Here is a 17,021-nt window from a genome sequence, read left to right as displayed (position 1 = left end):
GGTATTTGTAATTTGCGGTTAGGCTTTTTTTTATCGTTTATCTAAATTGTTTCGCCTAAGATGGTCTGATAACAAGATCGCACCATGTAGCACAGGGTGAAGGTCGTTTATGACACACCCCTAAAGATAATGTCGCACGGGTGAAGGTCGGTGTTGACACACCTCCAGAGATACTGCAATTTGATTGGTTAAAGATGTAAACAAGCAGACACACCTCCGTGTGTTCCATGTTTACGAGCCGAGTTTGTTTCTTAAAGGGGCATTTATCAAATAATTTGAAATGTTAACGATTTTGGAAAATTTGACTTTCTTGCATCATCATCATCGTCATCTACGTCGTCATCATCATCATCATCATCATCATCATCATCATCATCATCATCATCATCATCATCATCATCATCATCATAATCATCATCATTATCGTTATCATCATCATCATCATCATTCTCGTTATCATCATCACCATCATTATCGTTCTCATCATCATCATCATCATCATTCTCGTTATCATCATCACCATCATTATCGTAATCACCATCGTCATCATGATTATCATCAACAACAACACTCAACAACAATGAAATTTAACATATGCGTGAGCATAAAACGGTTAATTTCAGAGGGAACATCTTGATCATCATCTTCTTCTTCATCAGCAGCAGCACCAGCAGCATCGTCATCGCTTTCATCATTATCATCATCTTCTTCTTCTTAATCACTATCATCGTTATCACCATCGTCATCATGATTGTCATCAACAACAACACTCAACAACAATGACATTGATCAACACAAAGTGCATACATATTAACATAAAACGGTACATTTTGTAGGCAACATCATCATCACCACCATTATCATCATTATCACCACCAACACAAACATAATTACAATTATACCAGTTATATACAGTGTTCAACACCTGAAAGCTTATTATAATATTACTGGAATGTTGGTATTCATTGGTGTCTGGATTAGGTTAAAACACTCGTTTAAACTGTGTATAAATCATTCTAATATATCATATCGATAATTAAGTTCAATTGATTTAACATTTGAACTGAATGTGATTTGAGACGTTTTATGGGTGTGATTGAACGATTGCACCCTATCTTTACCTGAGCCAGAACACAAACGCAATGATTGTATCTTGGATGAAGTAGCCTACTATATTTTTATTAGTATTTTATTTTTATTATTATTAATAACACATAAGCAGTGTGTATTTTTCAATTGAAAATGGCACTGTTCTGGCAAATAGCTCTTGTAAAGAAAGACTATTTGGGAGTTTTTTCTTCCATCTCTTGACATTTTTAAAACGTTAGTTTCAAAATTGTCCTGTTCCTTTTTGCGCATCGCGGCTGTTGCTTTCCGCTACGACTGTCACTCAAAGTCCGACAAACTCCGCCCATTTCGTTAAGCCGTTAATTATGCATTTCGAGCATGTATATAAATCGCCGCTTCAACAGCAATCATCATTCGGCATTAAAACTCGTATACATTTATAAAAAAACTTCAGTATTTACGAAATTTATAAACTAAGTCTGTTTATGAGAAGCGTGTAAAATATCAAAACAGTTAATTGCTAAAAGCGATCTACATTGCTGCTCGATTTTTGCTTTAATTGACCTTATTAGTACACGATGGACAGCATTACGGAACTGGTGCACATGGGCAAAGAGAAGATGGGGACGTGGAAGAAGTTGGGAGTGGTCGGCGTTCCCGTCAGTAAGGGACAGGTAGGGGATTTTACATTGTATTAAGATTTTGTTTAGCAGACGTGTAGCTCACTAAATTGAATTTATTGTAGATTTTGGAGAACATATGTCGGCACCCAGGCCGTAATGGTTTGCGCTCCTCAGAACCAATGTTTGATTGTTCGTTGTTAATCGTCCAATAATCAACGCTTTTACATGCATTCGAAATACCTTCCAAAATAAGGTACTGTGGCGTCTCATCTGGATCCAAACTGTTTGCAAAGGCCTTCGAAATTCGGTTCCAGCACTGAAAGAGTTAATCCCTCGTAACGAGACGCGCTCCTTTTGTGATATTGGTACCCTTTAGGTAGAAGTATATGTTAGCATTCAAACTTGTAAGCAAACATTCGCAAAGGATATACATTCACTACATTAAATATCTTATAGCCGCATATGTTTTCATAATTATAAATGTAGAGACTAACTAACTTTTTTAGTAAAAGCGATACCTTTGTTTCTGCTTGTTTTCGCTCAATACGCTCTTCAATAGTCCATTAATTCAATTATTTTTCCATGCAAGTCTTATTACATCTTTGAATGTTTGATTAATATTAAGTAATTTTGACTAGAAATTTAAAATCAAACCTTATGGCAACATTTCACATTGTAAGTGTGTACATATTATTATACGAAGATATTGGTATGTGTGGCGTAGTTTTCAAAACTAAGCACGTTATTTATTTACATATCATTTAGATATTGATATGAAGCATATATAACCCATTCTGGTAATGGAAATGGTATTGTTAATGATTTTTATTTACTGATAGTTCCATTACACCTCGTCACATTTATTACATTTATTACATGGAACTCATCGCAGATTTTCATGAACGATGGTCAAAATACACATGCGTTTTCTAAAGTTGTGCATAATTTCTTTTAAACAAATTTTGTAACAAAATTTATCAAAATAAATATTTTCGCTCATAAAAATGTAAAAAAAAAAAAAAGCAAACACCCCATCGAGCATTCTGTCCTTTTAGTGACCTCCCAATCACGAGTAGCTACACACGACTGAGTGTATTAAGGCCTTTTAGTCACCTCCTAGTCACCCCGAAATAATATAACCTATTTCAGTCATCGATCGGCTTCGGTGCGCTTAATGTTTTACGGGTGACGTGTCGGTCACTGAAAGGCGGGAAGGCCCGCGGACTTGTTCATAATTTCTTTAATGGTATTCTTTAATGGATAGGAAAATTATTGATAATGTTCACTAGTGAAAAAGCAACGTGTTTTATATAGGAGATTTTAATGGTTTCTTAGTGTGTGAGTTTTCACCTTTTCGGCCTTACTGTTTAATATGGGTTTGAACCAACATAAAAAATAACATGCAGTATAACATTTGGAAGACATGCCCTGCAACCCACCTCAATGCTTCTTACATGACAATTTCTCATTTACAAATTGAATATGCCGTTGGTGTAACTTTTGTCCCACTAAATCATATGATTTTATTATATTATTCGTTTTTTATGCTTTCATTTAGAATGTTTCTTCTTCATCAAACCGTATTTTGCACTCTTATTAGACACACATTTCATAGGGAATAAGGATACCTTACGATAAACCATAATCAAACATAATCTGTTTCCTGAGTGTTTAAAGTTTTTGTTTAATCGGGGGTCCGAGTGGGCAAGGTCCGAGCGGGCAAGATGGGACTTTGAGGCGACAGGCAGCTGCGCCCGTCCATTTAGGCCTAGTTGCAACACTGATAATGGTCTTTCATTTTGTAAACGTTTGTTTGTAAATTTTGTCCATGTAAATATCCTGGAAACAACATAAAACTTCATACGTATACACATGTTACACAGATTCATTCTAAAACAAGGCAAAAAGACTTCGCAATGTTTATTTTTATTTCCTGTATATAAATTTCGTAATAATAAACCGTCGCGAAGAAAAGTCATTGGTTAATATCTCTGCGTGTGATTCCTTGAATTGTACGACACTTTTTATATGTTGCAGCGGCGGGACGGCACCGACAAGGGCCCCAAGTTTCTCAGGGACGGCGGCTTACTGGAGCGGCTCAAGAAGATCGGCTGCGAAGTGAAGGACTACGGTGACGTAGACTTTGGCTACATCGACAATGACATGCCGCACGAACACGTGAAGAACCCTCGAAACATCGCACGTGGATCCCTCAAGGTATGTACTTATGCACATAATTTATATAGACGGTTGTTGGATTTTATAGATGCAAATTGTTGTTGGCTATTGTTTGTTTATAAGCCATTTGTGAGCTTTGTCCTCGTTAAAACTCGAATAAAGTTAAGACCATATTGCTTAATTTAGTTAACATTTAGGGTGAATGCTTCTGTATATTTAGTTTTTGCTTATTTGGCTTACGCCAAATATTTCTTATTTTCTATGTACGAAATGAAATTGCTAGAAGATTGGAAACGAAGAACACTTGTAAAATGAAATTTACATCAACGTTAACTTGATAATAAATAAATCACTGCTTTTCTTTTGAAAAAAAAAAAGACTGCGGACCAGGTTGAGCGCTGTTTGCGGACAGAGGGCCACTGCTTGGCCATAGGCGGAGACCACAGCATGGCCATAGGAACCATTATTGGGCATGCGCGCGTCCACCCGGATATGGCCGTCCTTTGGATTGATGCGCACGCAGACATCAACACGCCTCTGACGTCAGATAGCGGTAACATACACGGGATGCCCCTCTCGTTTGTCGCCCATGAGTTGGATCCTTACGTCCCTCATATGCCCGGCTGGGACGAAGTTCAACCATGGTTTGTGGATACTTTAGTTAAATTTTAAATATAAAAACGGCACATTTGTTGACCTTTGTATTTTGTAACTAATAATTTAATGTTTAGTTCAAATGAATTAACGGAACCAACATAAAACAGTGCCTTAAGTATGTGAATCAGGCACAAAAGGCTTCCGAACATACACGAAAAAAGCCCGTTTACTTTTAGTTTAAACCTATTTATTTTAGCCCGATTGCATTTAAAGCCTTAGGCCTATTGAAACGCTCTCGAATCCGTTTCATGTTAAAGGAACCAGTACTTGGGTTCTGTATGGGGAGATCGAAGGAACGCTCCCAGTAGGGATCGAACCCGTTACTTCCCGGTCGCTAGGCGGACATCATATCCACAACGCAACGTCGTGTCAGGTCGCAGTTGACCTATATGAGATGAAATATATAATAATAAAATTGCGCCTTCTAGTGTTACGTATGGCTAATACTGTAAGATGAGACTTGAAAGTCTTATCAGGTTCATAATCAGAATATATGTATTGTGCTATTTGCAAATTCTAGTATCGGCCTGGACCAGATTGCATGGATCGGCCTGCGCGACGTGGATCCTCTCGAGCGAAAGATCATCGACAAGTTCGACATGAACGCTTTCAGCATGCATGACATAGATCTGCACGGCATCAAGAACATCCTAGACATGGCGCTGAAAGCCGTCGACCCAGAGTGAGTGCACGCGCGAGATATTATGATATTGGGCTTGTTTCGAGTGGTCGCCCTTGAGATGCCTATTAATTTAATAAGCAGTTTTTATGAAATACTTTGACAGACAAATAAACATCTTTGAGCTCATAATTAAAAAAATATCAACCGCAAACCTTAAAACATGAATACAAAAGTTGTTTGGGAGTCTTATTTTACCCGCTCAATTATCTATTAATTACGTCCCTTAGATAATAGCAAGTAACACTACATGTATTCCTTGTACTAAACTAGCGAAATAACATCTTCATCAATACCGATAAGTATGGTATACCCATAGTATTCACTATAGCAATATGTATTTTACTCCAGAGGTGTTAGGCCAATTCACGTGAGTTTTGATGTTGACGCCCTGGACCCCGTACACACGCCCAGTACCGGAACTCCCGTCAGTGGCGGCCTGTCGGTCCGGGAGATGTGCTATATAGCGGAAGAGCTCGCTCTTACAGGTCAGTATCGGGTTTCATGTTTATATCTGCACTAGGTCTGCCATAGGCTCAAGGTACAGCTCAAGTTTTTTTTTTGATACTGCAGCTTCTCTTCTACGGCGCTAGACAACGACAGTAAAGTTATTTCATAAAAAAATAAACTGTTGGAAGCACGCTACTGTGCAGCTTTTGTGCAGATATTATTTAAAATGTGTCCACAGTTCTCATGTTTACAGTAAATAAAGCAAGGGTGGTGGTGAAAACAAAGGGTCCATATATTTATAAAATGCGGAGGGTCCACATTAACTTGAAATTAAGATATCACATATAAGGACTACGAAGGCAGTGTGTGTGCTCGCTCAATGCAGGCGAAAAGGCCGTTACATTGTACGATACTTTGTATTGGAATTGAAAATTCTTCGAAACTAAAATCATTTATTATTCAGGACGGCTCGCTATGATCGACGTCGCGGAGGTAAATCCCGCCTTGGGTGACTCAAAAGACGTCGACGTTACAGTACGCACCACGATCGACGTCATCGCTCGTTTCTATGGGCAACGGCGTCAAGGAATCGCTCCAACCGGCACCGACATCCCACAGGCGACCATTCGCCGCAACTCTTTAATTAACGCGCTTTAATTCACGCGAGAAATCAATTGACAATGGTTCTCATTGTTTGGTGACCGTACTTCTCCTTATTTGGAGATTTTCAGCCATCAAAGTATGCCGTTACTGTACGTGGCAACAAAATACTAGTACTTTAAATTTAGTTCGTTGTTTGTTGTTGTTGTACTCTGTTATTTGATTGTTAAACATGCTCACGCTTTATTTTAAAACTTTTCGTATTTAAGGTATTGACAAAAAAAAACGCACTTGCATTATTCTTTTTATGATATGTATATGTATGTTTAATTGTTATTAAATCAATGTTGTTTTAAAACGGGTGTTAGTTTTTACCTATACTTAGAAAAAATCGTCAAAATCCATCGATCTGTATTATCATCAATACGTAAGTCACATTAAACGATTGCTATAAAGGAAGTGTTAACATTTCACCAATCTTAAATACATTACAAGAAAATGTACAACTGAAAATTTAGAAGGTTAAGTCTTCGTACACGTTGTATGCAGGCTATTTTAAGTCTTTAACATAACAGTGTTATGTTATGTTGAAGCTACTATAATTACATACATGTTTTGTTGAGCAATTGTAAATACGTGATCATATGCGTTTCTACAGTTATTAAATAATATATGTTATTTAAAGGGCATTCGAATAACTATTGAGTAATCATAGGCGAAAACAGGGACTAACAGCGGTGTCCACCACCCACGTAAACAATATATTATTTCTATTTTCACATGACTTAATATATGTTTACGCAATTTAAATGATTACTTCGGCTCGAGATTTCTTTCTGCATTGTTAACGAGTACGTGGGTTGACTGGTCTGAATTGAAGATGGAGCGTCACATGCTGATAATCATTTAACACTTAACGCACTTCGATGCACATAATTGGACAGTTTTAAAATTCACATGCATTGAATGTACCGAGGTAAGCAGGGTGACACATTGAATGTACCGAGGTAAGCAGGGTGACACATTGAATGTACCGAGGTAAGCAGGGTGACACATTGAATGTACCGAGGTAAGCAGGGTGACACATTGAATGTACCGAGGTAAGCAGGGTGACACATTGAATGTACCGAGGTAAGCAGGGTGACACATTGAATGTACCGAGGTAAGCAGGGTGACACATTGAATGTACCGAGGTAAGCAGGGTGACACATTGAATGTACCGAGGTAAGCAGGGTGACACATTGAATGTACCGAGGTAAGCAGGGTGACACAACAGTATTATTCTAAGCTATATAGATCAACACTGAACATTTAAATGTCTTGTTGAGAAGCCTCATTGAACATGAAGATGTAACACCGACTGAAACTTCTTCGCGTTCTACTAGCGTTCTTAACTCTCTTACTGATGTGTTTAAAATGCTTGAGGTATCGGGTGAGAACACATAGTAATCGGCAGCGTTTTAGGCGTTCCCGATATAAACGGCGACAATTTAATATTGAACAATCGTAGAGTTAAATTTGAACATTACCGTGTTCTAGAGCGCCATGCATAAACTGTTCAAATATTTACATTTACTTGTTCAACACGTAGGATGTTAAGAATCTCAACGTCATGGTGTAACCACGTGGGGCGAATCAACGAAGAATGCGAGGTTAAATGTGTAACTAAATGGTCTTTTATTAGGATTTACTTTATTGTTGCTTAATTAACACATAGACATCGATGGTATACACACTCAGTAAAGTAGGTTTAATAAATATAAGCCATTGTTACGTTAACACTTCACGTGCGCGGGATAATACTAAGAAGAAATAAAATTGTGCGATTTGTGTAGTTGAGTTCAGATACCGTTTGTGGTGTGTATCGAAACAAAAAATGTAGCGCAAAATGCATATACTTTTTTTTTGTATACACATCGGTGTTTCAAGCAAAATCTAGACTCACAAAGAACCTACACGAAATAGTAAAATGCATGTCCATTAAGGTTAATATGTAACTTGGTGCATTTAGAAAAAAAAATCAATTGAAAACTGAATCTGCTAAATTCGTAGGAAAAAGTTTGGACTTGAACACAAATATGGGTCTTAAAATTATATGTAGTATATATCTTTATGTAAATAAAAAGCACGTGCATGTATGCATACGTTTTAAATCGTATCTTAAAGACATCTACTCTTTACCAAACAAATCAACATGTTTTTTAGCTTCAAGCGTAATCGAGCCCCTGAATCAATATTATGTTTAGGTCAACACTAATCCTACCTTGACCGTATTCTCACGAACGACAAAACACCTCGGTTGACCAGCCGAGCACAACAGCCCGAATAATGCTATAAATGCAATAAATAAATGTTCCGTATTGCTTTAATAGCAGAGCGAAAATTGAATGCATTAACCTTATTTAAGGATAATCCAGTATGTCGTACCATCGATTGAACCAGATTTCAACCATCACCTTTGCGGCGACTATTTTTATCACACTGGTTCCCCTCGCATAAAGCCAAGAACGGTGGTCCGTTGTGGTAGTGTCAACCTCTGTATGAAACGGCAAGAACACGAAAACATGCGACAACACGAGATTACGATGCGAAAACGCGATCTTGCATATGTCATGACTGCGCAATCGAATCAGCATAGCAAGAGTGCGAAGTTAACCACACACTATAGACCTACTCTCAATCAGGGACCTAAACAACCAAATAAATTTACAAACAATCAGGGACCTATACAAACAAAATTGGTTTCTACAGGTCCCTGTCTTGATCGATATCACGAAATACATATGCAGAATCGCGATCTTAATATCTGGATATACCCGGCAGCATAATTGTTTCGCTATCCTGATCGTATTCTCGCAATCTCGCATAGGTATTTCACGACGTAGCATCATAAACGAAAGCCTTTGTATTGTGTAATCGCGTTCTCGCTTTTATTATTAGATCGCCGATGATGCGCCATCCTACGGAATCTGGAACGTGCCATCTATAATCTCGCCCTTCTTTCATCAAGGGCGACACACGACACACGAAGCGATACACGATATTTTGCGCGACTGTCGCGGCGACGCACGATATTTTGCGCGACAGTCGCGGCGACGTACGATATTTTGCGCGACAATCGCGGCGACGCAAGATATATTTAACACGATATATCGCCCTTGTGAAGATAGCCTAAAAGGCGATATATCGTGTTCAATATATCGTGCGTCGCCGCGACTGTCAATACTGTTCAAACATCGCTGTAACAATTTCGCCTGTCGACTATCGAGTTTTTAAAAAATTAGAATGCGACAGTCGCCCTTTAAATGCGGTATCTCGCCATTTGAACACGACCGTCGCACTATACGAACGCGACAGTCGATATGCGATATTATTACTGCGATATTTGAACAGTACAAATATCGCGTGTCGCCGCGACTGTCCCGCAAAATATCGCGTATCGCTTCGTGCGTTGACTGTCGCGCAAAATATCGTGTATCGCTTCGTGTGTCATGTGTCGCCCTTGATGAAAGAAGGGCGAGATTATAGATGGTTAAAATTTACTAAATGATCGCTTCATGTAGGGCTGTACTCTCTAAAAATATCATAATTGACAGGAAGTCATGTTTTACACTTTTTACTATTATTCGGGTGTTATCTTTCGGAGATAATGGTAGGGCATGAATAGGTGTTCACTACTGAATCCCTGAAATATGATAGTCTTGAAGACTATAGTAAACCATTGCACTAGAAAAGGTTACATACCACTTAGAAACGGCCGAAAAAAAAGTTGCAAAAACAGTCGATTTTGATTTGTGTCAAGTTCTTTCTTGCATTGTACATGCCATATCTTTTTTATTGCATAAATCGATTCCGCTTAGAATGGCCTTTAAGAAAAGGTATGGTTATGGGGGTCTCTATGTGCAAAATGTTGCATTTATTTTCGCTCAAAGTTGTCGCTTTTACATTGAATTATATAGGGAAACTATTTAGTATATTATGACCTAAATAGATGGCACTATCCGGAATCCGTACCATCCCGACGCGAGATAGCAATGTGAAGTTGCGAGAATACGATGCAAGATATCGATATAACGATGCAATATATTGATATAGCGATGCAAGGTTTCAAGAATATCATGATGCAAGATCTTGATTTGATATCGTCATTTCGCATATTGCTTGCGCATTTTCCGACACGACGCCAATACACGAGATAACGATGCCAAATGGCGATACTAATATTGGGTTCAATCATCGTATTATGATCTCGCGTTCTCGCAACGTGATTTCGATCCTTCGTATCGTGTCCTGGCGTTCTCACTGTTGTAATCTATAGTCATGAATTTAAAAAATAAAAAATAAACCTAGTGCATTGGCGGAACACCGTAGTAAGTATATAAACCCACTCAGGCGTAGTATAAAGTCTCACTTCAGAAGACCGGAGCATGTCTATATAAAAACGCACAACTCCGAGATACGAACGCGCATGATAATAAACAGTTTCACATAGATCTTTGACAAAATTTATTAAAATAATATCTATTGAAATATAGAAAGGATTAATAAGAAAGTTTAACTTTAATTCATCGACTTATGTTTTGACTACACGCGTATATAAACGTTATGTCTATTTATCAAGAAAGGGAGAAAAACGATCGTTTCATGACGACAGAAGACAATATGTCGTTGGATACTCTTGGAATCGTAGGAGTTCCAGTGAGCAAAGGCCAGGTAAGCATTATATTGTTCAACTGTTTATTTTTATTGAAGGATATTAGGGCTGTAACGAATACACTAGGTGACGATTACGATACGTATCACGAATACAGGGTGGCGAATACGAATATTTATTCGCGAATATGAATCTAAATGAACAAAAGTAATACAGACAACTTGACATGACATTATATAGTATGAACTATGAGTATCTGTCAATTTTATTAATTGAATATCATTGCATACCGAAAATATGAAATATAACCCTGTGAAAAAACAAAACACTGACTAGCACTGCTTAAACTTTGAACACAGTCTTGAAACTTTAGAGAAAACATGACTAGTACCAATTAAATCCTTGAGTAGAACAATTGAGAGTCAACTGTTGACACATACGTGACAGTACCCATTCACATTTTTTAGTTGATTAGTTGCACAATCGTCGTAAAGATAAACAAAAAAGGAATTCCATCTGCTAATCCTTTGTTTGTATGTGTGAGCATCAATTCACCCGTATTTACCTAGATAAACATTAAACAGTGATTTTTTTCACCAGATTGGGAATGGGTCCGGTACCCATGCCATTGGGAATTTTTCGCGTCGTTATCGTGAAATCACCAAATTGGGAAAAAAACGAGTCGCGAAATCTTCCCAATTGAAGAATGGTATTTTATTTACTTTGTTTAACTTGTGTCAGCTTTAAATGACACAGGAAAGCATCATAAACTTTTATCCACAGTCACGCACAAACAACAACATGCTATCGGAACACAGATTGTGTTATAATTAGTTGCATTATTTTACCCTTTCAAAGTGTTGAATACAAGATGTGCATTGATAATTATGAATCAACACACAAGTATGAAGAAAACAGCACAATAAACAACCCTCTTACGGCATTCATTGTGCATGAAAGTGCTTAATATAAATTGTATTTACATACACTACCTATCCATCCCACAATTAAAATAAAGATATTTTTTATTGATCGATACTACGATGCCGGCAATATGCAGTGCTGTTAGATACAGCATTCATACATTTGCTCCATAGTAGGATGCAATGTGTGAAAACTATCAGAGATTTGACAGGATTATTCATGTGTATTTTAATCCAGTGTGAGGAAATATATTGTGTTTGCTGGAATTTAAATGGGAGGTTGCTTTACAGATATTGTTTGTGGATTTACTTTAAAATGAGGGCGAAATGAATTTCGCTTATCTCTTTAAAAAAAGGCCATATAAGCCGATGGCGTTTTCGGGGATTGTTAACTCTATTTTGATTGGGATTTTTTTTTCGGAAATTGGTACGGGTCCGGTTCATTTTGGGAACGGCTCTGTAATTCATTGGGACCAAAGAAGGAAAAAACACTGCATTAAACAACCATCGAAAGATTTTTAAATTCAATGTCGTAAATATTCAACCGGTGCCTGCCATTTTTGTTGATATTCTCACTGTGTAACATAGTGGGTGGGGTAAACATGATGAAACACGCCAGAATAAGGAGAAAAACATTTAAATATAGGGGTTTATTGTATGAACCTTCATTTGTATGGTTAGATAAGATGATTAAACATAAACTTTCAAACTCGAAACCACATTGTTTGTATTCGTCAAATATTCGGTTCGGGAGGTGGCGAATAACGAATACGAATAGTCCACAGCCGTATTCGAGTAATTCGAATATTCGAATGTATCGTTACCGCCCTAATGGATATGTTATTTGTTGAAAAACAAAATTAGACAGACAAACCAAACCATGTATTTAATAGCAAGGTATATTTCCTTCTACATATTGAGTCCGATAAAACAACGAGGCCATATCCGAGTTTTCAGCTAAATGTCCTCTTTTATGGGCGATTTTCGGAGAATTCAACAGCAAGTGAAAATCAGCACTTAATTTGCGTGTAATTTCTCATTTATTAGACTAATGTCGGAGACTCAATATAAAACGTTCACTGTCACAATATAGAAAACGAAATTGATGGACCATGCTATTAACTACAGCGCCGTGACGGCACAGAGAAGGGCCCACAAGTGTTACGTGACGGCGGACTGATCGAGAAACTGACGCGTTTCGGTTGGAACGTCACAGATTACGGGGACGTCAATTATGACTACGTCGACGATGACTTGCCGTATGATCATGTCAGAAATCCAAGACACATCGCCAGCGGCTCATTAAATGTAAAGTTGTGCATTTTTAGAATGGTATTTATTGCAACTCTATTTTCAACATTTTTTTTCTCATGGTATTTTGTTTATTTGTGTCGCTTTCTTGTGAACGTTTTCTTTCATCTAAGCGTAAAGTACGAAGTAATTTGTATTTGATTATTGTTATTTTAATAATCAACACAGATGTTCAGTTCTTATTCATGTTACAGACAGCGGACCAGGTGGAGCGGTGTTTACGGGCGGAAGGACGCTGTATCGCGTTGGGCGGCGATCACAGCATGGCTATCGGAACCGTCATGGGTCACGCGCGCGTCCACCCGGATATGGCGGTGCTCTGGATTGATGCGCACGCAGACATCAACACGCCGCTGACGTCAGAGAGCGGTAACATTCACGGGATGCCGCTGTCGTTTTTGGCGCACGAGCTGGACAACTATATCTCGTATTTACCCGGATGGGAGGAAGTAAAGCCATGGTAGTTTTTGCATTTCAACTGAAATGATGCTGTATTTTTATAATATATATATACATCGTGATAATTCATCATCGAAAACATTAACTCGTGTTTGTTGACGCAAAATATGTTTAGAATGTTCCACAGCACTAAATGTTCATATGTACACTGCACGAGTGTGAGCTAAATTAACTTTCTGACAAGATCTTAGCATTACACCATCACTTATTTCTGTTATCGTTGCCTTTTTTCCAGTATCAGCGTTGACCAGGTGGCGTGGATCGGCCTGCGGGACGTGGACCCTCTGGAAAGGGCCATCGTAGAGAAGTTCAACATGAACTCGTTCAGTATGCAGGAAGTGGATCAATTAGGCATCCGAAGGGTCCTCGACATGGCGCTAGAGGCAGTCGACCCGACGTAAGTTTGATCCATTATTATCTTGCAGCGTTATAGCAATATTATTGATACGTCAAATGCGTTTATTTTTAGCTATATTGCGTATGAAGCGGTGGTTTGGTTTTAAGTATATCTTTAAGTGTTCGTGCACCGAATCAAAAATGCATATCATTTATGTAACCTTAATGCACAGGGTTGATAGGTCATTTGGGGATTTTGATGGATTATTGAAATAATATTGAGCTACCATCAGTATCGGAACCGTTTTCCGGGTTGAACCAATATTTGGTGTCTTATGGAGGAGATTTTGATAACGTTTCCCGAGTGTAGCTCAATCACATGACTTCTCGATGGCTAGGTGGACGCTGTACCCACTCCTAGCATACCACCAGGAATTGTTTCCCCATTTTGGTTTTTGTTCTCAATTCGTTCTCAGAAATAACCCCCTTTGTTGACTGAAAATATTAAATATATTATTGGGATAAAACTGTTGTTGCTGAATATTTTGTAGATGTCAACATAGTTTTAGTGTTACAATATAACCAATACGTTAAATTTAACGCAGCTCTTCGTGTTTCTATATCAGCGGTACCAAACCCATTCACGTGAGTTTCGACGTCGACTCGATGGACCCACTGTACACGCCCAGTACCGGAACTCCCGTCAGTGGCGGTCTGTCTCTCCGAGAGCTGTGCTACATAGCGGAAATCGTGGCGCAAACAGGTGAGCGGTTTTTATCCGCTGTTTTGGAAATAGATAACGGGACTCTCAAACCCTTTATGACATTGCTGTCGTGGAAATAGATAACGGGACTCTCAAACCCTTTATGATATTTCCAATTTATTTCATGATTTTTTTTTTAAATATTGTCTGTGTGATTTTGTGTGTAGTTCAGTAAATCGGAAACTGAAGTTACCACGTCATTGGTTTTTATTTCATAAATATACTTACTTCGAGTTACACTAACTATATTCTTTCTCTCATTTTTCCATAACCATGACTTATGCTGTGCAATCGTGAAGAACTCAAGTGTATGTCTGGTGCACTTCCACGTCTAACTTTATTACTCTTCTTCCTGCAAAAATTAATGCATCGTCCGCAGATTTTCTTTATTTTGATACGTTTGTGTAAATCAAAGCAGAGCGTTCTATGATACACGTGGTAAACTACCATGCTAACATAATCTGTGAGTGTATTATCTATTGTACTTTCAGGTCGGCTTGCGGTTATAGACATTGCGGAGGTGAACCCGACGCTCGGTGACAAGAACGACGTCGACCTCACGGTAAAGACGACGATTGACGTTATCTCGCATTTCTACGGCCAGCGTCGTCAAGGCAACGCCCCCGAAGGCGCTGAGATTCCGCTTTCGATTACGAAACGAGTCCCATTGAAGCCCAGACCTGTTGGGACAAGTAGGAAAGTGCTTCAAAACTAAAACGTAGCGTCGTGTGTTTGGCTCAAAAGATGGAATGAATTCGTATCCAGTTAAACCTCGTTGAGGTACATGTATAAGTAATGACATTTTTACAGCCATTGTCATGATGAGGCGTTTTGGGCGAGTTCGTATTGTAGACCTCTCCAAAACCTAAAAAAGCATTCGCAGTGGTATCATGATTAAGCAAAGAGGACCGGAGGAATGGATAATTCATGTTATAGTTAATTACGGTATCATTTATTAACCTGACAATGAATTTAGGTCGAGGTCCCTCATGATCTTTCAAACTACGCATTTGTGTATGTGCATACGAACTATCACACTAGCAGATTTGTGTTTGAATCATACATTTCTTTACATATTTTTAGAGATATTGTTGACATTCGAACGTTGACCCTAATTATCAGTTGATATTTTACACTGTATGACTTTCAATAAGTTGATTCGTCGTTGTCATTGGAAACGAATTAATCCGGTTCACTACTACTAAGTGGGTTTATGGATCACTGAATTCGTTTATGTATTTTTCGCGCATATGTAAATGCATAATTTAGAGTTTTGAAAACTGTAAGGATTACTCAATTCAGCATTTTAATGATCAATAACGGCACGTGTTCATTAAGTACTCGCTCCTTATATCCTTTTCATTCGGTACATTTTGAAGTACTAAAACTTTGAAAAGTTGTGACAAGTAATTATCTACGCAAAGTGGTTAGGACGCAGTACTTGACAATGTATATCCTTTTTTTGACGTCAATCGATTGTTTATGTAAATGGTCACGTTTAATGTGGTTTTGTTTGTGTATCGATCCGTGATCGATATCTTGTTTAAACCGGAGTTCACTATTTCGCAATATGTGTTTATTTTCCTTAAGTGCAATATGAAATCTTTACAATTTCTTCTTCTTGCTTGGTTTACCGTTCACCAGCTTAACCTGGTTACTGTTATGCAATGTATTTATTATTACAAGTGCGATATACTATGTATAGATCTGAACTGGCGGTATCAGGGTTGGTTACGTATAAAATACTTGCCAAAATGTATATTAATATTGATTTGTCCTTATCGTTAATGTATATTCATTGCTTTTGTAAGGCAACAAAGTGTACATGAAGCAATTGTTGGTGATTATAAGCTTCCCAAAAACTATACGCAAGTACCAGTGTGACATTGCTTAATCAAGGCGTGATTTTCTATGTTAAAACTCGGGTTATTGTGACATTACGATATTTATTTTATTGTTTTTAATTTTCTATGTTAAAACTAGGGTTATTGTGACATTACGATATTTATTTTATTGTTTTTCTTCGCATGTAATAGTTATACTACATAAATCCATGATAACACGCTGGTATTATACAGTGTTTTTTACAGTATGATATCGCACGTTTGTAGGTGCAATGCTTACATACACAAGTTTAAACGCATATGCAATTTTTACATCGTTTTTAACTTATGGTGAGGCTTTATTTATATTATTAAATGTTGAACTTATGTAATTCTCATATATATATTACAGTTACATGCATCACATATCTTTTTTTATGCAACTTTTCTTTGTTGTTATAATTTAATGTATTTAATTAAATGTTACCAAAACACAA

The 17,021-nt window shown here is 37.8% G+C and overlaps 2 protein-coding genes across 2 annotated transcripts; both read left to right on the top strand.

Moving 5' to 3' along the window:
- Nucleotides 1–1,496: 1,496 nt before the first annotated feature.
- Nucleotides 1,497–6,613, top strand: LOC127873480 (arginase-1-like). The gene is made up of 6 exons (XM_052417364.1): nucleotides 1,497–1,742; nucleotides 3,729–3,908; nucleotides 4,248–4,513; nucleotides 5,047–5,208; nucleotides 5,557–5,693; nucleotides 6,119–6,613. The coding sequence occupies exons 1-6, from the start codon at nucleotides 1,647–1,649 to the stop codon at nucleotides 6,310–6,312; spliced, it is 1,035 nt and encodes a 344-aa protein (XP_052273324.1). The 5' UTR covers nucleotides 1,497–1,646; the 3' UTR covers nucleotides 6,313–6,613.
- A 4,073-nt stretch (nucleotides 6,614–10,686) lies between these two features.
- LOC127870765 (arginase-1-like) lies at nucleotides 10,687–17,021 on the top strand. Its single transcript, XM_052413240.1, has 6 exons — nucleotides 10,687–10,968; nucleotides 12,961–13,140; nucleotides 13,338–13,603; nucleotides 13,838–13,999; nucleotides 14,565–14,701; nucleotides 15,193–17,021. The coding sequence occupies exons 1-6, from the start codon at nucleotides 10,861–10,863 to the stop codon at nucleotides 15,414–15,416; spliced, it is 1,077 nt and encodes a 358-aa protein (XP_052269200.1). The 5' UTR covers nucleotides 10,687–10,860; the 3' UTR covers nucleotides 15,417–17,021.

The sequence above is a fragment of the Dreissena polymorpha genome, chromosome 3 (genome assembly GCF_020536995.1).
Source record: "Dreissena polymorpha isolate Duluth1 chromosome 3, UMN_Dpol_1.0, whole genome shotgun sequence".
Lineage (NCBI taxonomy): Eukaryota > Metazoa > Mollusca > Bivalvia > Myida > Dreissenidae > Dreissena > Dreissena polymorpha.
Note: the sequence above shows the minus strand (reverse complement) of the source record. Positions and strands in the feature narration are given on the sequence as shown.